Genomic DNA, 24821 nt, shown 5'->3' on the forward strand with positions numbered 1-24821 from the left:
GTACGGGGGAAAAACACATGCGGGAGTGGGTGTCAGAAACATACTACCTCAAACGGCGGAGACAGCTGCCACAGAGGAAGGCCGAATAGACTTCCCGCTAAGGCTGGGACTGCTGGAAGCTTCTTTCCAAAGAAGAGAAGGGTCCCAACTCAGAGATCCGACAGTGACACACGCGCTCAGAGATCCGACAGTGACACACGCGCTCTGCAGCACTGTGACTACCCATCCCAGTGACTTCTTAAATAAAACCTCTTCCCACACACGTTTTGCCAGGTGCCTGGAGGGTTTTTTTTAATAACTGAAGAGACTAACAAGACTGAGGGTGAGATGACTGTTACAGGCTGAGTTTTTCCTCCAACATATTATTATGAAAATGTTTCAGACACACAGAGAAGTTGACAGAATGTCACAGTGACCGCCCACGTACACACTACCTGGGTTCAACCATTGACATTCTACTCTGTTTTATCACGTAGCTATCCATCAACCCACTTGGGGTGTTCGGGGTGCCTTTATTATTTTTTTAAATTATTTTTAAAATTTTCGGCTGCATTGGGTCTTCATTGCTGTGCACGGACTTTCTCTAGTTGCGGTGAGCAGGGGCTACACTTTGTTGCCGGGCGCGGGGTTCTCGTTGCCGTGGCTTCTTTTGTTGCGGAGCACGGGCTCTAGGCGTGCGGGCTTCAGTAGTTGTGGCACGGGCTCAGTAGTTGTGGCACGTGGGCTCTAGAGCAGAGGCTCAGTAGTTGTGGCACACGAGCTTAGCTGCTCCGTGGCATGTGGGATCCTCCCGTACCAGGGATCGAACCCGTGTCCCGTGCGTTGGCAGGCGGATTCTCAACCACTGCGCCACCAGGGAAGTCCCTGGGGTGCCTTTAAAAGTCAGTTGCAGGGACTTCCCTGGTGGCGCAGTGGTTAAGAATCTGTCTGCCAATGCAGGGAACGTGGGTTCGAGCCCTGGTCTAGGAGGATCCCCCATGCCACGGAGCAGCTAAGCCCGTGCGCCACACTACTGAGCCTGCGCTCTAGAGCCCGTGCTCTGCAACAAGAGAAGCCACCGCAATGAGAAGCCCGCGCACCACAACGAAGAGTAGCCCCCGCTCGCCGCAACTAGAGAAAGCCCACGCGCAGCAACGAAGACCCAACACAGCCAAAAAATAAATAAAGTCAGTTGCAGACTTCAGTATGCTTCCGCCTGAATATTTCAGCAAGTGCATCATTACCTAGAGTTCAAACTTCATGTTCCTTCTTTTTTGTTGTGTGTTAAAATGTGGGTTCAGTGAAATGAAATGGACACATTTAAATGTACTAGGAGCTGTGTTTTGACAGTTAGATGCCCAAACCACTATCAAGATATAAAATACAGTCACTGTCCCTGAAAAATGGTGGGTGCAGGGGCTGGGGGCTGGGGGGATGGGGAATTGGTGTGTAGTAGGAACAGAGTCTCAGTTTTACAAGTTGAAAAAGTTCTATGGAAGGTGGCGACGGTTGTACACTGTGAATGTATTTGGTGCCACTGAACTCACTTAAAAATGGCTGAAATGGAAATTTAATGTTATGTACATTTTTACCACATTTTAAAAATGAAAAATTAAAATTGAATAAAAACAAACGGAAGTGGGGATCATTAACTTCATTTTGCAGCTAAGAACACTGAGGCCAGATCAGGGGTGTGAGGGCCATGGGACTGCAGGCCTATACAGTGAGGGATTTGGGATTTGAACCCACATGTGTGTCCCTCTGAGTTCATCCGTTTTCTTTCTCCAGCCAGTTTTCCATCCTCTTGTGCAAACATTCCCAGCAGTTGTACTAATAATAGCAGACGTAGTGGCAGTTGTAATAGTAAAAGGAAAAATGATAACCAAGATGCATTCCATCCACTCACCAGATTCTTACTCAGCCGTAGAGCAAAGACGAGCCGATACATTCCACCCTGTGGGTGAACCTCGAAATGTGACTCTGAGTGAAAGAGCCACACATAGAATGTCACCCACTGTATGGTTCCATTTCTAGGAAATGTCCAGAACAGGCAAATCCAGAGAGACAGAAAGCAGATGAGTGCTTGCCTGGGGCTGTGGGGAGGGGAACGGGAGTGTCTGCTAACAGGTATGGGGCTTCCTTTGGGGTGATGAATATTTTCCGGAACTAGATAGAGCGATGGTTGCGCTGCTTGGGGAACGTGCTAAATGTCATTGAATTGCGTGCTTTAAAATCATTAAATTACTTTTTATTTTTTTCAAAACTTTTTATTGAAGTATAGTTGACTTACAATGTTTTCTTAGTTTCAGGTGTACAGCAAAGTGACATATATATATCCATATATATACTTTTTCAGATTCTTTTCCATTATGGTTTATTACGGGATATAAAATATAGTTTCCTGTGCTATACGGTAGGTCCTTGTTGATCTATTTTATATATAGTGGTGTATTTCTGTCCATCTCAAACTCCTAATTTATCCCTCTCCCTCTCCTTTCCCCTTTGGTAACCAGAAGTTTGTTTTCTATGTCTGTGAGTCTGTATTTGTTCTGTAAATAAGTTCGTTTGTACTGTTTCTTAGATTCCACATATAAGTGATCAAATATTTGTCTTTCTCTGGCTTACTTCACTTAGTATGATGATCTGTAGGTCCATCCTTGTTGCTGCCAGTGGCATTATTTCGTTCTTTTCTGTGGCCGAGGAGTATTCCATGGCACGTGTGTGTGCGTGCGCGCACGCGCGCGCGTGCGCGTACCACGTCTTCTTTATCCATTCATCTGTCAAAGGATGCCTAGGTTGTTTCCATGTCTTGGCTATTATAAATAGTGCTGCTATGAACATTGGGTGCATGTATCTTTTCAAATTAGAGTTTTCATCTTTTCTGGATCTATGCCCAAGAGTGGGATTGCTGGATCATATGGTAATTCTATTTTTAGCTTTTTAAGGAATCTCCATACTGTTCTCCATAGTGGCTGCACCAACTTACATTCCCACCAACAGTGTAGGAGGGTTCCCTTTTCTCCACACCCTCTCCAGCATTTTTAAATGGTTAATTTGACGTGAATTTCCTCTCGATAAAAAAATAACAGCTAATGGGCTTCCCTGGTGGCGCGGTGGTTGAGAGTCCACCTGCCGATGCAGGGGACACGGGTTCGTGCCCCGGTCCGGGAAGATCCCACATGCCGCGGAGCGGCTGCGCCCGTGAACCATGACCGCTGAGCCTGCGCGTCCAGAGCCTGTGCTCCGCAACGGGAGAGGCCACAACAGTGAGAGGCCCACGTACCACAAAAAAACAAAAACAAAAACACAACAAACAAGCAAAAACCCAACCTATCTGTAAAGTTACGGAGAGCTGGAGAGTCATTTTTCTGTGAAGGTGCACAAACCTTCTCGGGACTTCCCTGGCGTCCAGTGGTTAAGACTCTGTGCTTCCACTGCAGGGGGCCTGGGTTCGATCACTGGTCGGGGAACTAAGATCCCGTATGCCTCGCGGTTTGGCCAAAAATAAATAAATAATTTTTAAAATGAAAAAAATAAAAACCTTCTCAAAGGAGAGCATAAAAGAATGTTAAAAGCGGGAATAAGAAAAGCCTGGGAGGTGTTGAAAACAACTGTTACCTTGATTGTGGTGATGGTATCACAGTGTTTGCATTTGTCCAAAGTCATCAAATAGTATACATTAAATATATGCAGTTCTGTGTATATCAATACTTATACCTCAATAAAGCTGGGTTTTTTTTTTTAAAGGGAATTTCCCCCATCTCTCCCCTTTGATTGAGGTCCCAGTGGGAAAGTGCATAGGTGATAAATGTCTGCCTGTTCTAAAGAGAAGCTTCAGACATGCAGAGGTCCAGAGTGGCACAATTACCGCATCACCCGTCTTGAGGTAAGGGACTCATAAGAGGGTGGGGTTCTTGCAAACGTACTTTGCAGAAGAGAGCGGGCGTTCCTTTCTTGTAGGGTGCTGTGGACTGAATGTGCTCCCACCCCTCAACCCCCAGATCACATGTTGAAGCCCTGACTCCCAATGTACCATTGTATTAGGAGGTGGGGCCTTTGGGAGGTGATTAAGTCGTGAGGGTGGAGCCCTCACGTGGGGATTAGTGACCTGGTAGGAAGAGGAAAGCACGCCAGAGTGCCCCCCACCCTGTGTCTCTGTCTCTGACTCTGTCTCCCTCTTGAGGACACAGCTAGAAGGGCAGTCAACTGCAAGCCAGGAAGAGACAGTGCCCCCTGCCCTTGGAACCTGTGAGCATGGCAAACCATCTTGTTGAGACAGTAGCCTTCCGATCCTGTGGCCTCACCGTGCCTGAATAATAATGAAGTCTATTATTTTAAGACATCTCAGAACCTCCATGGGACAGAGCTGGAGCATGGTGGAACAGGACAGGATCCCCTGAATTTGGGGCTACGGGGCTGGGGTGTGGGGAGGTGAAGCTGGGCAGCTGGCGGGAACCTCCCCTGCTGGCACACCCAGCACGCACAGCAGAAGCAGGTTTGCCTGCCACTGAGAATGCTGGAGGGGGAGAAGGCCCCGGGGGATGGGGCACGTGTATCCTGAAGAAGAGAAGGGGCCAGGAGGGTCACGGTAGGACAAGGGCTGAGCGAGTACAGCACAGATGGGGGGTGACTTCAGGTGGTACCGTGATAGGTACACGCCCACTGCAGAGTCTGGCGTGATCTAAGTTACTTTCCCCTCATGTCAAGATCTGCTGCAGGCGTTCCTGGACGGGCGGACCCTGCATCCCACGCAGGACCCTGCTGCAGGGGGAGGGGGGCAGCGGGAGAGGCAGGCCACACCTGGAAATAAGTGATGCCCATCATCTCTGTGGATACTGCAACGGCCAGAAGCAATCATGCCCACCAGGGAGATAAATGCCAGTACCTGGTGGGAAAGGATACACGGAATGGATGTGATGCTCATCACCACGTCAGGACGGTCCGCCGCAGGATGCAAACAATCTTACGTAACATCCGCTTCAGTCAATATCACTGGGCAACCGCAAAATACCCACTCTCTCCATAGATGATGACTTGTTTCTTTGTCTGGTACCTCTTTATCTTCGCTTTCTGTAGAAAAGATTTTTTTTTCTTAATGTCAATTTTTTAAAATTGAAGTATAGTTGATTTACAATATTGTGTTACTTTCAGGTGTACAGCAAAGCGATTCAGTTATATATATTTATTGAGATTATATTCCATTATAGGTTATTATAAAATAATGACTATAGTTCCCTGCGCTATACAGTAACTCCTTGTTGCTTATCTATTTTATGTATAGTAGTTTGTATCTGTTAATCCCATAGTCCTAACTTATCCCTCCCTGCCCCTCTCTTTCTACTTTGGTCACCATAAATTTGTTTTCTATGTCTGTGAGTCTGTCTCTGTTTTGTATATAGATTCACTTGTATTATTTTTTAGATTCCACATATAAGTGATATCATGTAATATTTCTCTTTCTCTGACTGACTTCACTTAGTATGATATTCTCTAGGTCCATCCACGTTGCTGCAAATGGCATTATTTCATTATTTTTTATGGCTGAGTAATATTCTGTTATATGTATGTACCACATCTTTTTAAACCAATCCTCTGTTGATGGGCACTTGGGTTGTTTCCATGTCCTGGCTATTGTAAATAGTGCTGCTATGAACACTGAGGTGCAGGTATCTTTTCAACTGAAAGTTTTCATCTTTTCTGGATCTATGCCCAGGAATGGGATTGCCAGCTCATACGGCAACTCTGTTTTTAGTTTTTTGAGGAACCTCCATACTGATTTCCATAGTGGCTGCACCAATTTACATTCCCACTCACAGTGTAGGAGGGTTCCCTTTTCTCCACACCCTCTCCAGCATTTGTTATCTGTAGACTTTTTTTTTTTTTTTTTTTTTTTTTTTATCTGTAGACTTTTTGATGATGGCCATTCTGACCGGTGTGAGGTGAAACCTCCTTGTGGTTTTGATTTGCTTTCTCTAATAATTAGCGATGTTGAGCATCTTTTCATGCACCTGTTGACCACCCGTATGTCTTCTTTGGAGGAATGTCTATTTAGTTGTTTTGCCCATTTTTGGATTGGTTTTTTTTTTAATATTGAGTTGTATGAGCTGTTTGTAGGTAAGATTTCTTGAGACACCCAACCACAGAGTTGCCTCTGCTCCCTGACAACACCCAAATCCAGGGCAAGCTCTCTTCCTTTGACCCTGCTCAAAATGACCCAATGAATCTAAAGCCAATGATAGCATCTTTCTAACACCCTCTGTATCGCTTTCTCATGCTGCCATGACAAAGCGCCACAGACTGGGGGGTGTCAACAACAGAAATTTATTTTCTCGCAGTCATGGAGGCTGGAAGTCCGAGATCAAGGTGTCGGCAGGTTTGGTTTCTTCTGAAACGTCTCTCCTTGGCCTGGTTGCTTTCTTGCCGTGTCCTCACGTGGTTGTCCTTCTGTCATGTCTGTCATGTCTGATCTCCTCTTCTTATGAGGGCTGCAGTCATATTTGATCCGGACTCCCCCTAATAACCTCATGTTAACTTAATAACCTTGTCAAAGGCCCCATCTCCAAACATAGTCACATCTGAGACACTGGGGGTGGGAATTTCAACAGATGAATTTAGGGGGACCCAGTACAGCCCGTAGCACCCTGTTGCTTGGTCTGTGTTACGTCTCACCCCAGGATGTGTGTTCTCTCCCACAGTGATGAGTACTAAGCCCAGCTTGTTCAACTGCAGGTATGTTCCTGGTGGTCTTGGGCTAAGCAGTAATTTGCTGCTGAAGAAGGGAAGCAGGAATTCTGGGTGGACCTGAGGGAAGGAGGAAGCGGGGCGGGGGGGGGGGCTTCCCAAGGATTCCCATGAGACAAAGAGCTATCAGACGGGCACAGCTTGGGAAGGAGAAGAAAGAAAGGCGTGTGTATCTCAGAGGCAGGAAAAGAGAAGGTGAGCGGGCAAACCAACCATGGGTCACCTCCTCCCTTGGTCTGTGGGGTCTTAGGTCAAGCCTCCGCCTGGAAACAGATGGATGTTTTGATATTAAGTTAGGCTGCACTGTTGACCCCCTGAAATTGGGACAGTTGGAAAACCCCCAGATGGCAAGAAAATCGAGAAGATCTGCTCCTGATATAGCCACGGAGGAGGGAAAGGGGGCTCAGACAGATGGAGTGTGCAGGCAGGGTGAGAACGAATGAAGCTGTCTCCTGTTCGTACCCGTGAGCCTAGACTTGTTTTTTTTTTTTTTTTTTTTTTTTACTCTTTATCATTTTTAAAAAATGGATTGCTTTTTTTTAAATAAAATTTTTAATTTAGAATAGTTTCACATTTACAGAAGAGTTGCAAGGATGGTACAGAGAGTTCCTCTACACCCTTGGCCCCATTTCCCCTGCCGCTAACATCTTAGATTGCTCTGGTGCCTTCCTCACAGCTAATGAACCTAGATTGATGCCCTGTAGTTAACTACAGCCCATATATTTTTTTTTGTTTTGTCTCTTTTGTTTGTTTGTTTCTTTGCGGTACGCGGGCCTCTCACTGCTGTGGCCTCTCCCGTTGCGGAGCACAGGCTCCGGACGCGCAGGCTCAGCGGCCATGGCTCACGGGCGCAGCCGCTCCGCGGCATGTGGGATCCTCCCGGCCCGGGGCACGAACACACGTCCCCTGCATCGGCAGGCGGACTCTCAACCACTGCGCCACCACCCTACAGCCCATATTTTATTCGGAGCTCCTTGGTTTTTACCTGTGTCCTTCTTCTGTTCCAGGACCCCATCGAGGAGGCCACATGACACGTGAGCTCCTGAGGCTCGCCTTGGCTCCGACGGTCCCTCAGCCTTTCCTTGTTTTGGTTGAACCTGACCGTGTTCGAGAGGACGGCTCAGGTATTTTGTAGGATGTGCCTACCTTGGGGTTCGATGGATATTTTTCTCATGATTAGACTGAGGTCCTGGGTTTAGGGGAAGAAAACCACAGAAGTAAATTTCCATTTTCCTCACATCACATCAAGGGTACAGACTAGCAACAAGACTCTGATGCTGACCTTGAACTCCTGGCTGAGGCCGGGCTTGTCGGGTTTCTTGACTACAAAGTTACTTTTTCCCTCGTTTTTGTGCTGTTCCCATGAGAAGGATGTCGTCGTGCTCAGCCCACGCTTAAGGGGTAGGGAGTTATGCTCCCCGCTTGAGGGTGGAGTAGCTACAGAAATTATCTGGAATTCTTCCGCATGGGAAATGTGTCTCTTCTCTCCCATCTCTCACATTATTCACTCAATTATTCATATCATTCTGGACTCATGGTCATTTCTCTTTTTTTAACATCTTTATTGGAGTATAATTGCTTTACAATGGTGTGTTAGTTTCTGCTGTATAACAAAGTGAATCAGCTATACGTATACATATATCCCCATATCCCCTCCCTCTTGCGTCTCCCTCCCACCCTCCCTATCCCCCCCTCTAGGTGGTCACAAAGCACCGAGCTGATCTCCCTGTGCTATGCGGCTGCTTCCCACTAGCTATCGATTTTACATTTGGTAGTGTATATATGTCCATGCCACTCTCTCACTTTGTCCCAGCTTACCCTTACCACTCCCTGTGTCCTCAAGTCCATTCTCTACATCTGCGTCTTTATTTCTGTCCTGCCCCTAGGTTCATCAGAACCATTTTTTTTTTTTAGATTCCATATATATGTGTTAGCATACGGTATTTGTTTTTCTCTTTCTGACTTACTTCACTCTGTGTGACAGACTCTAGGTCCATCCACCTCACTACAAATAACTCAATTTCGTTTCTTTTTATGGCTGAGTAATATTCCATTGTATATATGTGCCACATCTTCTTTATCCATTCATCTGTTGATGGACACTTAGGTTGCTTCCATGTCCTGGCTATTGTAAATAGAGCTGCAATGAACATTGTGGTACATGACTCTTTTTGAATTATGGTTTTCTCAGGGTATATGCCCAGTAGTGGAATTGCTGGGTCATATGGTAGTTCTATTTTTAGTTTTTTAAGGAACTTCCATACTGTTCTCCATAGTGGCTGTATCAATTTACATTCCCACCCACTTTTTTTTATCAACATTTTAGTATGAAAAATTTCAAACAGACAAAAAAGTTGAAAGAATGTTACAGTGAAAAAAACAAATAATCTAATTATAAAATGGTCAAAGGACCTGAATAGACAAGTTTCCAAAGAAGATATTCAGATGGCAAACAGGTACATGAAAAGGTATATATGTATGTTGTGTGTGTATAGATATGGATATATAGCTATAGCTATATATATATATATATATATACACACACATATACATATATAATCATTAGTGTACACCTTAAACCTACACAGTGTTATATATCAATTATATCTCAATAAAGGTGGAAAAAATGAAGAATATTACAGTGAATACCTAGACACCCGCCACCTAGATGCTGCCATTAATATTTTGCTTTATTACCTATCTATCCCCCTGTCAATCCACCTTATTTCTTTTTTGATCCATTTCAAAGGAAACTGCAGACACCACTAAATTCCCCCCCATACTTAAGCATGCATATCATTAAATAGAGTTCTCTTTTCCCCCGAGGCAAAATTTGCACAAATCTTAAGTGTACCACAAATGCAGACCTCTTGTACCACAAGTGCCGCCCAAAACCTTATCAAGATACAGAACAATGCCATCACTCCAGAAAGTCCCCTCGGCCCCCTTCCCAGTCAGCCCTGTCCCCACCCTCCCGGAGGCAACTACTGTCTTGATTACTGTTGCCACCATAGATTAGTTTTGTCTGTTCCTGAACATCACCTAAATGGACTCATACCATATATACTCACAATCACCTCGTGAAACTGATGAGTCTCCCAGAATTTACGTCATGGGGAGCACGTGTGAGTTCTTTAGCCAGGACCTGCCCTTGTCTTTTGGCAAGAGGGGCTGGTCAGGAGGCCTTCCTGGAAGAGGCAGCATTGCTTCCTTCCTGCCTCTCTGGGCTGCTCCTTCTCAGCCTCTTTGTGGGCCCATTTCCCTCCGCTTGCCCCTTCCTCGGCAGTGCTGCTCGGCGTCTGGCTAGACCAGAGCTTACAAAACAGCCAGCATCAACCCACGGGCAGGTTTTATTTGGCCACACAGTATTTTTTCTGTATCTGAATTAGCTTTAACATTTAAAAGCTGAGGGATTTTGCTTTTAAAAATATCCATATTTCTGCCGTCTCTTGGAAATTTGAAACATCTGGCGATGCTGTGTCCCTCTCCCCACATGGCAAGAATTGGCTGAAACAAAATATCAATAGCAACAACCTGTGCTCTGAGCCCTCCCCCACGCTGGGGGTGGGGGTCCTAACGCACCCAAGCCCTGAATTCACACCTGTAGAGTTTGGGATGGTATTGGAACGGTATTCAGTGAAGAACCCTGGAAATGCTCAGGGACCACCCTGGAATAACCATGCATCTTCCCCAGGAGAAGCAGACCCAGGAAACAATAGCAGGAGATCAAGGAGAACAAGCCTCTATCAGACAGCATCTCAGTCTCCCGTTCATCAACATAATCACTGTCATCACCATCCTCGTCATCACCTTCATCATGTCATTGTCACCATCCACAGCTCCATAATCTTCATCATCGTCATTACCATCATTATCCCTAGGACCATCACCACCACCGTTATATTCTCCCTAGTAATGAGATGGGCAACTACCCCCCAGCCCTTTCTCACCAATCGGGAGCAAAATATTGGGATGAGATGGGTGGAGCGCTATCTCCCCTCTCTCCCCCCCTGCCCATCACATCCCCCCACAAGGGAGGCCATGTGTGTGGGGACGCCAGGTGGCGAAGTCTAGCCCAGCTCCACAGGGGTGGGGGAACCCCTGGGGCAGATTCCTGGGGACCTTAGTTTTGACTTCAGCAGTGACTGGCTGGGTGGTAACGTTGAAGCAGCCAGGTCCCCTCTACTTCCTCCACTACCAGTGCGTTTTCAGTGGGTTCCTGTGAGACTCAGCAGAGGTAGCGGCTGGAAAAACACTTTGTAAACTGTAAAGTCAATGGCAGGGGCAGGTTGATCCTTGTATACATTGAAGTCTTTCTTAATCAGTTTAGAGAGGTTCTTTAACACATGGGAGGCATCCTTATAAAGATGGGAGGGGGTCCCCCAAATAGATGAGCAAGTTCTTGGAGTGGGAAGAACCCTTCTGCACGTGCCAGGGGTCCTTACTGCAGACATGCGGGTGTACTTTCTGGAGTGCTCTATACACAAAGGGACGTTTGGGTCTAGAAGCTGTGTCCTTATACAGATTTTTTTTTTTTTTAAGTGGGAGAAGCCTTTTAACCCACATGGAGGCGTCCTTTACAGGTGAGAGTACGCTTACATAAGTGAGGGGTTTTTATTGATGCAACTGACCATGATTTGTAACTGATCATTATTTGTAAAATGCTGCGCAAACACTAGCGACCTCTGCACAGACCCGAAGGTTCTTCCTAAAGATAAAGGGCTCGTTATGCTGTAGGGTGATATAACAGTATGAGCGGCCTTCTACTGGATGTCGCTGTTCAGCCGAGCTCCGTTGGGCCGCCTGTGCGAGCAGCGCGGTACCTGCGCGGGGGGCCGCAGGTGGGAGCCGCCGCCACCGAGGGGGCGCGGGGAGCCCGACTCGCGGTACCGCAGTCCCCCCCTCAGCCGCCAGGGGCAGCACCGTCCCTGCCCTGCCCGCGCCTCCCCCCTCCTCCCCCAATCTCCGCCCCCCACCCCCTCCCTCCCCCCCGCTCGCTCCCCTGAGCCCCGCCAGACCCCGCTCAGCCCGCGCCCCGCTCCGCTGCCGAGGCTCCCGCAGCCCCGGCGTCCGCCCCGCTGAGCCCTCCCCCGGGGGCCATGGGGACGCCCCCGGGCTACCGACCTTCGGCTTGGGTGCATCTGCTCCACCAGCTGCCCCGCGCCGACTTCCAGCTCCGCCCGGTGCCCAGCGGTTTCGCGCCCCAAGAACAAGAATACCAGCAGGTGGGCGCGGGCACGGGGTCCTGGGGGCGGGGGTTGGGAGCTGGGTGACAGATTCCTGTGTTCTCTGTGGGTGGGAGCCGGGCCGGGACTTTGGGGTACCTGAGGCAGCGAGAGCCTGGCGTGCCCGTACCTGGAGGTTCCCCTGGGAACCTCCTTAAATGCGGGAGGGCTGGGGCCTGGACCCCTGGATCTCAGAGGAGGGAGGGGACTGGGGGCCCTTGGATTCCCGGGTCTCTGAGAGCTGCGCGGGAAGCTAGGGTCATCAGGGGGGTAGGTCCATCATGTCCTAAAAGACGACCCCTTCCCTCATGAGATCAGGGCAATGCAGTTAAATGCGTCCCAGTTCAGGTGGGACCCAGGAGATACAGAGGAGCTGACATGGTGGAGAGGAAGAAAGCTGGAGGTGCCCTGATTCTGGGACGGGACTGAGACCTGAAATGGGGAAGGGGGTGAGGGGTTTTAGGGCTGGAGCTGGGAAGAACAGGTGGATGCGCTGGGAGAGACTTCCAGCCTGTCCCAGGACGGAAGGGGCAGTCAGTCAGGTCGTTGGAGGGGGGTGAGGATGAGGTTCGGTTTGGGGGCTGGAGGATGACAGAAACGGGGCCAGAGGGTGGGGCTGGGGGGGGAACCTTAAGGAAACCGGGGTCCCTGGGGAAGGGGGCCCAGCCTGGGTCAGCTCCAATAGGGGCGAAAGAACTGTCCCCTGACCCAGTTTAATTCAAGTCCTTGACTTTGAGATTAATGAGCAAGGCTTGGCGGAGCTGGGGATGGGGTAGGGGGTGGGCAGGATGGTGGAGCCCTGGGATGGGTCCTGGGCCCTGCCAGTAAGGTCTGAGCCCCTCAGATCTGTCCTGGGGGGCTCCCGGGACAGGGGGCTGGGGATTGGCAAGCTTAGAAGGAGGGGGGTCCCAGGAAAGCAGAGAGGGGGACGTGTGCTGTATTCTGAGCTATTTGGGTCATGGCTGCGCTGAGCCGGCCGTAAGCAGCTCCTCCCGCCGACTCCACGCCGCTCTGTCCCCACCAAACGGGGACTGCCAGCCCCTCTACCACAGCCTGCTGGTTACACAATCCCAGCCTCCAGGGCCAGTCCACGGCCACCTGCTCACGGCCAAGGAGACCTCCCCACACGGATGCCACACGCGGGGTCCCCACCCCAGCCACCGCCAGAGGCACTCAGGGAGGCTCACTCTGCCCCCCCACCCCCACCCCCACCCCCGTCAACAACAGTCAGGGTGACAGTGCTGGGACACACACCCCAGGAGGGGACAGCTGGGAAAATAATCGGGGACTGGGTGCCACCGTGCTGGGGGGACACAGACACACACTCTCACACATGCATTCACACGCACATATACACACATATGCACACATATACACCCACATACAGATACATGTATACACACCCATATACTCACACATGTATACACACACCCACACCTTCACATTTACACACATATTCTTGCACTCATACAAATGCTCACACACATGCGTCAAGTATACACACACTCATATGTTCACATATACACATTCGCACATACATTCACACACTACCTCGTTCCCTCTCTCTCTCTCTCTTTCCCCCCCATACCCCTCTCGCCCCTGCTCTGTCTTCACTCTCCCAGCCTCCCAGTGCCCAGCTCTGAGTTGCACGAGCGTGCGCACGCGTGCACACACGCACGCACACAGTGTCACGGAGGCTGTCACGCCCCCTCCCCCGAGTCCCTGGGTGACAGACTCACACTGCGGTGGGGGTGCAGAACTCAGCATCAGGGGAGAGGAAGCAAACAGTGAGTGGGGAGGACCAGCGTGGGGGAGGGGGGAGGGAGTAGGAAGCCTACCACCCCCAACCTGGCACACGTCGCCAGGAACAGGTGCCCCCTCCAGACCCCCGACCCCACAGGAGTCTCGGGTCCAGGTCTTGCCATGTCCTTGGATGGTGCTTCATTCCAACTGCCTGGTCTTGGTGTGGAGGAAACTGAGGCTCAGAGAGGGGAGGGCCCCTGCCAGAGGTCACACAGCCTTTGGAGGGCAGAGCAGAAGTTGAACCCAAGACTTGGGCCTCCCAGTTGGAAGCTCCCTCCAGCCCCAAGTCCCGGATCCCTGGCTGCCAGCCTGGGAGGGGCTGGGAATGACGTCTTTCCTCACAAACCTGAAAACCACGGCTTGGCTCGGCCCCCCAGCTAGCCAGGGGTGCCTTCCACCTGCACTGAGATCCCAAAGCCAGAACCTTCAGACACACAGGGAGGGAGCCCGGAGCCCCTCTGATGCCTGATGTCACCCCCTTCCCCAGGCCCTGTTGCTGGTGGTGGCCTTGGCAGGCCTGGGCTTGGGCCTGAGCCTCATTTTCATTGCTGTCTACCTCATCCGCTTCTGCTGCTGCCGGCCCCCAGAGCCGCCCGGGGCCAAGAGCCCTCCGCCGGGGGGAGGCTGCGTCACTTGGAGCTGCATTGCTGCCCTTCTCGTCGGCTGGTAATGGGGCCCCAGGGTGGGTGGACACTGGGGATGGGGCTCCCCAAGCTCTCTATCAATCAGTCTTGCTGGTGGTGTCCCAGCAGGGGAGAACTGCTCCCATTTGATGGATGGAGAAACCAAGGTCCAAGAGGAAAAGTGACTTCCCAAGGGCAGCCAGCCTGGCAGGATGGTCTAGGGGTTAAAGGCTGGGCAGTCAGACTGCCTGGGTTTGGTGGCTCTGCCGTGGAACAGCTGTGTGACCTAGGCGAGTGGTATAGTTTCTCCAGGCCTCGGTTTCCACATCTCTAAAATGGGCACTGTCGTCACACCCACCTCCTGCTTGTGGTGCGATTAAATGAAATGTACAGTGCCTGGTTCACAGCTGGACGCCATAAATGTGAACTAGGGATGTCATTCATTAACTCATTCATTCATTCAGCAACTATTTCCTGAGTACCTACTATGTGCCAGGAAATACTGACTAAGCCAGACATGGTCCCTGCCCTCGTGAAGCTGATGTATCCCGGTCAGGGACAGTAAAGGGATATTTACAATCCAGGAGCAGCCCTGAGCTGGTCTAACTCCTTCCTACGGTAACCCTGCTGGATTCAGAGTTGTCACAACCAGTTTTGAAGAGGGAGGCTCAGGGAGAGGCAACCTTTCGAGGCCAGGTGGGCCACGTGGAGATTCAGACCCCAAAACCCCTAGGAGCCCAGGGACACCCTCAGGGGTGGGAGGAGCAGGGCACGTGGAGACGCGCCATTTACCAGGAGCCAGCTCTGGGCGCAGCCCCTCCCCTCAGGGCAACACCCACCCCTCAGGGCAGATCTGGGCGCTCAGGACTTGCCCCCGACCTGGGGCTTGGGGGCGGGGAGGGCGGCAGCGCCGGAAAGCGGCTAGTCCCACCCCACCCCCGCCAGCCTGGGCCGTGCCACCGCGGGGAGCGTGGGCGTGTGGAGGTGGAAGTGGGGGAGGGGGCTGGGGGGTCCCAAGGTGCTTCCTCTTCGCGCTCTCCCGCGTGGAGGGGGGCGGGGAGGTGGACAGAGGCCCTGTGCGGGAGAGGCACGGCCAGCCCCCGTGGCCGGGAAACAAGAGCAGCTTTGTAGCACTGCGAACAATGGGTGCGGGCGCTGGAGCCAGCGCCGTCACATCCCAGGGCAGGGGGCGGGGGCCTGCGCAGCGCGGGGCTGGGAGCTGTGAGGGCGTCGGGGCGTCCGCCGCCCCGCTCCAGGCCTGGCCCCCTCCGCGGAGGGACTCAGTGTGGTGCGGGCAGAGAGGGAGGGGGCCCGTATTCAGGCCCCACAATGGAGCTCTGTGTGCCGGCGACCGAGGGGCGGGGGCGCCCGGCTTCTGGCCCGTTGGGCCCACATTCCCTCGCTTCCCTCCCAGCCGTCCAGAAGCTTGGCTCCTGGGGGTGGGGGGAGACTGGGAGCTCCAGGCTTGGGGTCCCCCAGGAGGCGGGGGAGGGGACGGCTGCATCCTGAAGGGACAGGTGCTGAGGACCCCGGATACTTGGGGAAAGGGTGGAGGGCCTGGGTGCGGGCTGGCAGTCACTAGAGGGGAGGACCTCCCGTCCTGGGGCTGGGCATGGCAGGGTTTCACTCCGGGGAGGTGCGAGTTAAATCTGGGGGCCTGCTCCCCACCACCTCTCCACCCACCATTAGCATCACAATGACGTCCCTGGGCCGGGGGAGTGAGACCTTCCCGTTACCTTGGCAACTGGTGGGGGCCAGGCTGGAGACGTTCCTTTCCCACGATGGGCCGGACCAATGGGATGGGGTGGGAGATGGGATTGGGTGTGTGAGGAGGTGGGGGGGGCGTGGCGGCCCCCAGGGTCCCAGGACCGGTTGTGATTTCCCTTCCCTCCTCCTCTTAGCACTGGCATTGGCATCGGTTTCTATGGCAACAGCGAGACCAGTGATGGGGTGTCCCAGCTCAGCTCTGCACTGCTGCATGCCAACCACACACTCACTGCCATTGACCACCTGGTGAGGGGCCAGGCACTGGCCAGACCCCAGACCCACACCCAGACTGGTTCCCCACACCTGGGCAAAGGGCCCCCTCCCAGGAAAACAGGATCTAAACTCAGAGCCAAGACCCCAGACTCAGAATGTCAGGTTCCAACATGCAGATCTCAGACTGTATGCCCAGCCCCCAACCCTGACTACAGATTAGGGCCTCACACATGGTACCATCAGAACCTTAGCCCAGATCTGGGCTTCCAGACTAACTCACACGCAGCCCCAGCCTTGGACTTCAGCTCACAGCCCAAACCATTCAGAGACCAAACACCAAAACCCAGCCCCTGCCCTCAGGTCAGATCCAGGACAGAGACCTGATCCTTGGCCCAGGTGCAAGGTTAAAGACCTCAGCGCTCAGACCCGGGACTCAGACGAGAAGCCTCACTCTCATCCCCAGCCCCAGGATGCCAGGCCCGGAGCTGAGACCCAGCCTGACCTCAGACCTTAGATTTCATGTCCGGTTGCAGCCCTGGAACCCAGACGTGAGACCCCAGACTCAGGAAGGCAGATGCCAGGGTCAGCCCTAGGATCCCAGACTTAACCTCAGTCCTGGAGCTCAAGCCACTGACCTCTCCGAGCTCCTGACAGAAGCCACAGAACTGCATGAGCTGGACCGCAGAGCCCCTTCCTTCCCTTCCTCAATCCTCAGATGCCCCAGCGCCCAGATCTCAGATACCCACCCCTGCTCACTCCTACTTCGCCCCCCCCAGCCCTGTCGCCCAATCCCTGGCCACCCCAGAGAACGCCCTCCCCCGACTCCAGGCCCACCCCTGTGCGCAGGTGTTGGAGATGGTGGAGAGGTTGGATGAGGCCGTGAGGACAGAGCTGACCACTCTGGAGGAGGTGCTGACGCAGCGCACGGAGCTGGTGGCGGCCACCCGGGGGGCTCGGCGGCAGGCGGAAGCCGTGGCCCAGCAGCTCCAGGGGCTGGCCTTCTGGCAGGGAGTGCCCCTGAGCCCCGTGCAAGTAGCTGAAGATGTGTCCTTTGTGGAGGAGTACAGGTAGGTGACCGCTCTGTCTGCTCCGTGTGGCAGGGAACCCCTGCCTGGGTGATTGTGCCCCCAGGGGACATTGGGGGACATATCTGGGTGTCACAGCTGGGGGAGGGGATGCTACTGGCACCAGGTGGGCAGAGACCAGAGATGCTACTGAATATCCTACAGTGCACAGGACAGCCCCCGACGGCAAAGGATTATCTGTGCTAAGTGTCAGTAAGTGACAGCAGCCCTGGCGTAGAGAGACGGACCAAGTGATGCCGTGCCCACTCAAGTATTCATCCGTTTACTCCCTCCCTCAATGTATTCACTCCTTCATTCATTCATCCTTGACTCAGCCATTCATCAAGTCACTCTTGCACTTCACTCATTGAATCTCAGACTAACTAGTTCACTCCCTCGGTTGTCCAGCTGACGCGTGTATCCATTCAACAGATATTTATTTACACCTTCTGGTGAGAGAGGTGTACCCAAATGGTCAGGACCATGAGCTCTAAAGCCACACGGCCCTCCCTAACCACATGATCTTAAATAAGGTACATACCAGCTCTGTGCCTCGGTGTTCCCATCTGGTACCCGTGGGAATAATGGGTAGCAATACCCTCATTGGATTGTGGAGGGTCTGTTGAGTCATTATCTGTCAAGTGCTTACAGGGGCGACCAGCACACATTATATAGGTGTCTGTAAAATATGGGTTTTTTTTTAAGATAGAGCGGTGAACAATGAATCCTGCCTGTCTCACGGTGGGCGGACCGATAAGAAATGCATGAATGAGATATTGTCTGTAAGGTGCTGAGTGTTAAGAGCTCTGGAGAAGAGTAGGTGGGAGACGGGAACGGGATGGTCTGGGGACAGAGGATGGCAGTTTTGGGAGTTGGGGGGGGTCATCCGGGAAGGCCACACTGAGAAGGTGACATTTGAAGGACATCTGGGACGGCCATCTTTCCCAGCAGCCAACATGACGGAGTGTCCTCATTGCTTCGTCCGCAAGGAATTATTTCTTTTGGTCATCCGACGACTGAGGGTCCCAACCAGACATGGGAGCAGAGACAGGGAAGACTTGGTCCTGGATTCTGTGCTCCAGGAGGGCAGGCAGACCTGGGCTGAAGCAGTCGGCAATGGGGAACCCCCCTGCAGGGCATCAGACAGGCCTGGGTCCCAGTGAGTTCAAGTTCTGGGTTCTGGCCAAGCTCAGGGGTGCAGGCCCTGGGCCTCAGCCCTGTTTCAGTGGGGGCTGAGGGTAGCTGTGTGGACTACACCTGGGTGAGGCAGACCCATCATTAACAGGAAATAGCCTCTGGATTCACCAATACGAGAGTGCCTGACACTTGGGACTCCTTCTAGAAACATGGCCAGCTTCCTGGAAGGAAATCGGGGCCCCCAGCGGGAGAGCTTCGCTGGGGGGGTTCTTGGTGGCCTAGGGCAGAAGTGCTACCTGCCCCTGACGGAAGTGAAGTGAAGCTGGGACACACGAGCTGGCGGTGGGGACATGGGGAGCAAAGGCCTGGAGGTCGGCTGGAGCCACTGGGCCCAGCTTCTCCTTTCCAGGGACAGCCTGACCCGCCGGCAGTCCGGGAAAGAAGGGCACAGTGAGCCCCCACAGGGGTCTGAGCAGAGGCTGCCGTGGAGGGGGGTGGCCGTTCCCTTGCCGCGCTGGCGACGTGGGGATCGCTGAGAGCGATGCTATTTATTGAGCATCTCCTAAGTGCCAGGCGCTGTGCTGCGGCCTCATGTACATCTTCCTCTGCAACCAGAGTGAACTGACCAGTAGCTAATACTGAATTCTTAAATGACATTAAAAGTTTCCCGATTCGTGTTCAAGCTGATATCTAAGTGCGTCCGTATTGGCGCTCTTCTCGGTGCTTGTGTGTCTCTACTCCTTATCCTCACGACAACCCTTGCACGTAGGTGCTGCTGTTCTCCCCGAGTTACTGGCGGGGAAGCCGAGACACAGGAGGCAAGGTTACTGAGACCGAGTTGCAGGCAGGCAGGAAGTGGAGGGGCTGGCATTGCGACCCAGGCCGTCTGCCTGCAGACACTGAGCCCTTGGGTCGTGCCCTGTGTTGCTGAGTACATGCCTGGGAATGAGTCCCTCTGCCCTCCGGGCTGGGGTGGAGGGGCTGGGGCCCTGAGAGCGTGCCACTCACAGGGCTCATGCGTGGTTCGGTCAGGGTACAGTCCTGGGACCTGTGTTCTAAATGGCTCCAGTGGTCGGCCTCCCAATGCACCCACTTCACAGATGGGCCTGGCTGTGGCCTGGAGACTGGGCATCAGGGAGATCGCGTGTGCAGGCAGAGCCGGGAGAACGTGCAGGTGCTGTCACCCTCTGCCGCGTCCCGGCCTGGGAGCCTGGGCCCGTGAAAGGCTGGATTTTCTGCTGCTGCCTCAGCCCTGTCACCCCCTCCCCAGGTGGCTGGCCTACGTTCTCCTGCTGCTCCTGGAGCTGCTGGTCTGCCTCTTCACCCTCCTGGGCCTGGCGAAGCAGAGCAAGTGGCTCGTGATTGTGTAAGTCTGGGTGGCTTCCTGGCACTGAGATCCCACAGCGCTCTTCCGAGAGGGGCCACGGTCCTTCCCAGGTTTCATTCCCTTGTCCCACGAACCTCCATGGAGTTCCTGGGCTGGGGTGGCACATAGAAATCAGGCTCAGAGCTGCCCAGGAAGGGGGTGGGCGGGAAACAGGCTGTCCTCACAGTAAGAAGTGCACCAAAATCCTAGGAAAGCAATGATAGTGATGCTTGTGCTGAGGATTGGGGTGATCACTGACCCTCTCAGTTGCTATGACAACCCTGTGAAGGAGGTGCCTGTCAGATGCCTACTGGAAGATGAGGGCCCTGAGGCAGAAAGCTGTCACGTGGCGTGGCGGAATTAATTACTTTAATTAATTAATTAATTAAATTAATGAACCTTTAATTACTTAAAGGTTCATTCTGTATGCCCGATGCTCTTCTGGAACCCTCGCACTAACCCTATGAGGAGGCCCTTTCCTTCTCCCCATATGACAGAAAGGGAGACTGGTGCTCAGAGAGGTTAGGCCACTTGCCCAAGGCTGCACAGCCAGAAAGTGCTGGAGCTGGGATTCCACCTAGGCCAACCTATTCCACTTGGAGGAGCCTTTGTATCCTCCCTGGCCCTGAGGGGGGCCACGCTTGTGCCCGCCACCATTCCCACACTCCCCCCGGGGTGAGAGGTCCTGCCATCCCATCCAGGCCGCCCTGAAGCTTGAAGATGGTAAAGCACAGTGGGCAGGGCAGGTCTGGGGCTTGGGGCCAGGCCTTCAGTTTGGCTCCCTCCAGGTGCCCTTCTTTCTTGCTGACCACCCTCCAAGGCTGATTCCCCCCCCCCACGAACCCCATCCCCAGAGAAAACCTGAAAGGCAGTTTCAGCCCTGGAGCTGTGTCCACTCCTGGGAGGAGGAGTCTGGGCTTGACCAAGCAATGGGTGAACCTGGGAGCAAGGTCCTGCGGAATTCAGAGCAGGGAGATGGGGCCCAGGGGTGGGCGGTCCGGAGCAAGGCGGGAACAGACGTGGGCTGGATCCGGCCAGCCCCTCACCCCGTATCCTCCCCCAGCAGGGCCAGATGTTCAGTTTGACGTCAGCAGCCACGGGTCCACACCTCTCCCCCAACAGCTTCTCTGCCCCTAGTTGTTATCCTCTTGGCTCCAGAGGTGGGTGGAGGGTAGGGCTGGGGCTGTGATGGGATTAGGGGTGGGGGAAGGGAAGAGGTGAGGCGGGAGATTAAGAACCCCAGAACCCCCAAGTCCAATCCCTCCTCCCACCGTAGGATGACGGTGATGAGTCTCCTGGTTCTTGTCCTGAGCTGGGGCTCCATGGGCCTGGAGGCAGCTACGGCCGTGGTGAGTGGAGTGGGACAGGCCCTTGGGCTCCAAGACTTAAGGGTGCCAAAGGCCTCTGACTCCTGGATCCTGGGGCAGGATGGGCATAAATGCTTTAGGTCCTGAGAGGAAAGACTTGGGGGCCAGGAACACAGGTTCTGAAGTTTCCAGCCAGTTTCCTAGGTCCTGAGGGACTGGACTTCTGGACACTTGGGTCTGAGGGAGGAGGGACCGGGGGTCTGGACTCCTGGGTCTGAGGGGGGAGGGGCCGGGGGCCTGGATCCTGGGTCTGAGGGAGGAGGAGCTGGAGGCCTGGATCCTGGGTCTGAGGGAGGAGGGGCCGGGGGCCTGGATCCTGGGTCTGAGGGAGGAGGGGCCGGGGGTCTGGACTCCTGGGTCTGAGGGAGGGGGGCTAGAGGGCCCTCAGTTCTGTGGGAGTGTGGAATGGGGGTCTGGACTCCTGGGTCTGAGGGGGGGGACTGGACTTCTGGACTCCTGGGTCTGAGGGGGGAGGGGCCGGGGGTCTGGACTCCTGGGTCTGAGGGGGGAGGGGCCGGGGGTCTGGACTCCTGGGTCTGAGGGGGGAGGGGCCGGGGGTCTGGACTCCTGGGTCTGAGTGGGGGGCTAGAGTGCCCTCAATTCTGTGGGAGTGTGGAATGGGGGCGGTTTCTGTTCTGAGCCCCCTTTCCTGCTGCCCCTCTCAGGGCCTCAGCGACTTCTGCTCCAGCCCGGACACCTACATCCTGAACCTGACCCGGGAGGAGACTGGCCTTGGCTCAGGTGATCGCATCTCCAGGCGCACGCCCTGCGTCCTCGGGCCTCTCTGCGCGGTCCTCCTGGGATGGGGTGAGGGTGCGCAGCCGGCTGCCAGGCCCTGCCCAGTTCTGCAGAAGCTCTCGGCACCTCCCCTGGTGCGCTGGAACAGAGGGAGGGATAAGGATGATGGAGTCAGGAGAAAGGGGTCCTCAGGCTGGAGCTGAGGGATGGGAGGATTTGGCCACTTGGAGAAAATGGGGGGAGCACAGTTGAGTCAAGGGGAGGGTGGCAGAAGCAGGGGCTCCCCGGGAGTGTGTAGGTCAGCATGTTTCTGGCTGTGGCTGGAGCAGAAGGGATTAGGGGCTGGGAGGGCTGCCAGTCTCAGAATGCGAGGTCATTGGGACCACAGGAGGGTCCTGAGCTGGGAGGGGTGGAAAGTGTGGCCTTGCCCCCTCCCGCCTTTCCCCAGGGGGGCCCCGGGGCTCAGGCTCACAGCCTCCCCCCTCTTCCCCTCTTCCCTTGCCGCTTCAGACATCCTGAACTATTATTTCCTCTGCAACCAGGCCGTCTCCAACCCCTTTCAACAGGTTAGGGCTGCGGGCAAGGGAACCGGGTGGAGGAGGGCGCGGCTGGGGCCTAGACTTAGGGATGCTGGGGGGAGGATGAAGGCGCCAAGTGGGCTGGGGGTGTCAACCGCTGGGTCCTCCTCCCTCCTTCTGGCTTCCCGCAGAGGCTGACTCTGTCCCAGCGAGCTCTGGCCAACATCCACTCCCAGCTGCAGGGGCTGGAGCGAGAAGCTGTCCCCCAGTTCCCTTCTGCTCAGGTCGGCGGGGCCGGGTGCTCCTTCTGCACCCCGACTCCCAGGGGAAGGAGGGGAGGGAACCTGGGTGTGTGGGCGGAGCCTTAGAAAAGGGGCGGTGCGGTGGCTGTGGGCGGGGGGGGTCCGCAGAAAGGGGCGGGGCGGCCGCTGGGGGGGGGGGCCCTGGCTTTGTGAGCCCACCGAAAGGGGCGGGGCCTGAAGAGATGGGCGGAGCCTGAAGAGTTCTGAGATAACAACCCCCTGCCACCGCAGAAGCCTCTGCTGTCCTTGGAGGAGACGCTGAATGTGACAGAAGGAAACTTCCACCAGTTGGTGGCACTGCTGCACTGTCGTGGCCTGCACAAGGTGACCCCTGTCGCCCTCCCCGAATTCTTCTCGCAGGGGAGCCTCTGCCTAGACCCAGAAACCTAGGAATATCCTTTCTGCTTCCTGTTCATTCCTCCAGCAAGTTCTGCCGGCCCTTCTGAAGCCCGTCTGGGCTCTGAGCACAGCTCACGCTGTCACCGCTGCTCCCGGCCCCAGGGCCTCTTCCCTGTTTCCTGCTTGCCTGCCCCCATCTGTCCTCCGCACAGCAGCCAACAGCCCAGTGAGCCTTTTAAGCACAATCTGATCTTCTTCCTGCGCGTAAAACCCGCAGTTACCCCTGCAGGCGGATTAAGGTCCTGGCTTCTCCCTAGCCCGCACCCCTTCCCCCAGCAGCCTTGCGGGTCTCCCAGACAGCAGTCCCCCACCTCCCATCGGCCGGGTTCCTTCCTGCTGGTGCTATCCTGCTGTCGGGACCCCAGTACTGCTTTCCAAACCCCCTCTCTCATTAGCTCATTGTGGTCTGAAGCGACCTTCTGGGGCCTGGTTGCTGAAGTTTCCCCGGTACTTGGAGCAATGCCTGGCACAGAGCAGGCCCTCGGCCAGCCCCTGCTGAATGACTTATGGCTGGCCATTCAGGAAATGGTGCTTCTGCCGATTTCCGGGGATGCCAGTAATGTCAGCCAGTGTTTACTGAGTGTGCGTTATGTGCAGGGGGCATTTCTATACCAGTTGTTCTTCTAAGCCTTATTCTCAGTGTTGTTCTAAGCCAGCGATTTTGCCCCAGGAGGTGGTGGCAATGTGTGGAGACATGTTTGGGTGTCACGGCTGGGGGAGGGGGTGCTACTGGCATCTCGTGGCTGGAGGCCAGGGCTGCTGCTCAGGGACCTGCAGTGCAGAGGCACCACCCGCTGCCACCCCGTTGAGCACACACACAGTGATCTGCCCCAATGTCAGACGTGTCCAGGTTGAGACGCCCGGCACTCAACCAAGGCTGGGCGGCGGGGGGGGGGGGGGGGGGGGGGGGGGGGGGTGGAGGGAGGGTTCTCGGTGATGGAGAGGAAGCCGCAACTTGGGTTCCTGCTCGCAGGTGTGATAATGACAATGACCACAGCGCCTACCGTGTGCTGAGCGCTTTCTGCGTGCCAGGCCCTGTGCTGAGCACAGGCGACAGGGGAGGAAACTGAGGGACTTATTCAACGTTGCAGAGCCAGGTGCACGGTCTGAGCCGTGTGCATTGCCCGCTGACGCCCTCTCCCCCCCGCCCCAGGATTATGGCGCAGCCCTGCGGGGCCTGTGTGAGGACGCCCTAGAAGGCCTGCTCTACCTGCTGCTCTTCTCCCTCCTGTCTGCGGGGGCCCTGGCCACCGCCCTCTGCAGCCTGCCCCGCGCCTGGGCCCTCTTCCCACCCAGGTCAGGAGGGGAGGGGGGCAGGGTCTTGGCGGAGGGGATGGGGGAGAACCATTGAGCCACTGTTAGGGGGCAGCCTCCTGATGGACCCCCATCCTGTTTCTCTGCCACTCCCCCCCTTGCACCCCAGTGACGACTATGATGACACAGATGATGACGACCCTTTCAACCCTCAGGTATTGGACCCCTGGGTCTGAGGGAGGAGGGGCTGGGGATCTGGACCCCTGGGTCTGAGGGATGAGGGGCTGGGGGCCTGGACTCCTGGGTCTGAGGAAGGAGGGGCCGA

At 54.5% G+C, this 24821-nt stretch overlaps 1 protein-coding gene across 21 annotated transcripts in view; it reads left to right on the plus strand.

The window, feature by feature from the left end:
- TTYH1 (tweety family member 1) overlaps positions 1-24821 on the plus strand; it is a 58933-nt gene that overhangs the window by 33432 nt on the left and 680 nt on the right. For 4 of the 21 annotated variants that reach the window (XM_027099973.1, XM_027099970.1, XM_027099975.1 and 1 more), the window contains 14 exons: positions 7728-7844; positions 11263-11303; positions 11458-11606; positions 11874-11945; positions 14236-14410; positions 16273-16384; positions 17128-17418; positions 19823-19918; positions 21195-21267; positions 21951-22026; positions 22534-22589; positions 22733-22825; positions 23075-23167; positions 24396-24538. In XM_027099973.1, the coding sequence (XP_026955774.1) occupies positions 11472-11606; positions 11874-11945; positions 14236-14410; positions 16273-16384; positions 17128-17418; positions 19823-19918; positions 21195-21267; positions 21951-22026; positions 22534-22589; positions 22733-22825; positions 23075-23167; positions 24396-24538 (1415 nt within the window). In that variant the 5' untranslated portion in view covers positions 7728-7844; positions 11263-11303; positions 11458-11471. Of the gene's footprint in view, positions 1-3758; positions 3866-7727; positions 7845-11262; positions 11304-11399; positions 11946-12610; positions 13733-14235; positions 14431-16272; positions 16385-17127; positions 17419-17847; positions 18575-18700; positions 19003-19822; positions 19920-20981; positions 21079-21194; positions 21268-21950; positions 22027-22533; positions 22590-22732; positions 22826-23074; positions 23168-24395; positions 24539-24665; positions 24712-24821 lie in introns of those variants that run through there. The other 17 variants (XM_027099971.1, XM_027099972.1, XM_027099977.1 and 14 more) reach the window with 17 other exon arrangements.

Source organism: Aethalodelphis obliquidens, unplaced genomic scaffold (genome assembly GCF_003676395.1).
Source record: "Aethalodelphis obliquidens isolate GAN/ISIS:26980383/991018 unplaced genomic scaffold, ASM367639v1 scaffold166, whole genome shotgun sequence".
In the NCBI taxonomy this organism is placed as follows: Eukaryota; Metazoa; Chordata; class Mammalia; order Artiodactyla; family Delphinidae; genus Aethalodelphis; species Aethalodelphis obliquidens.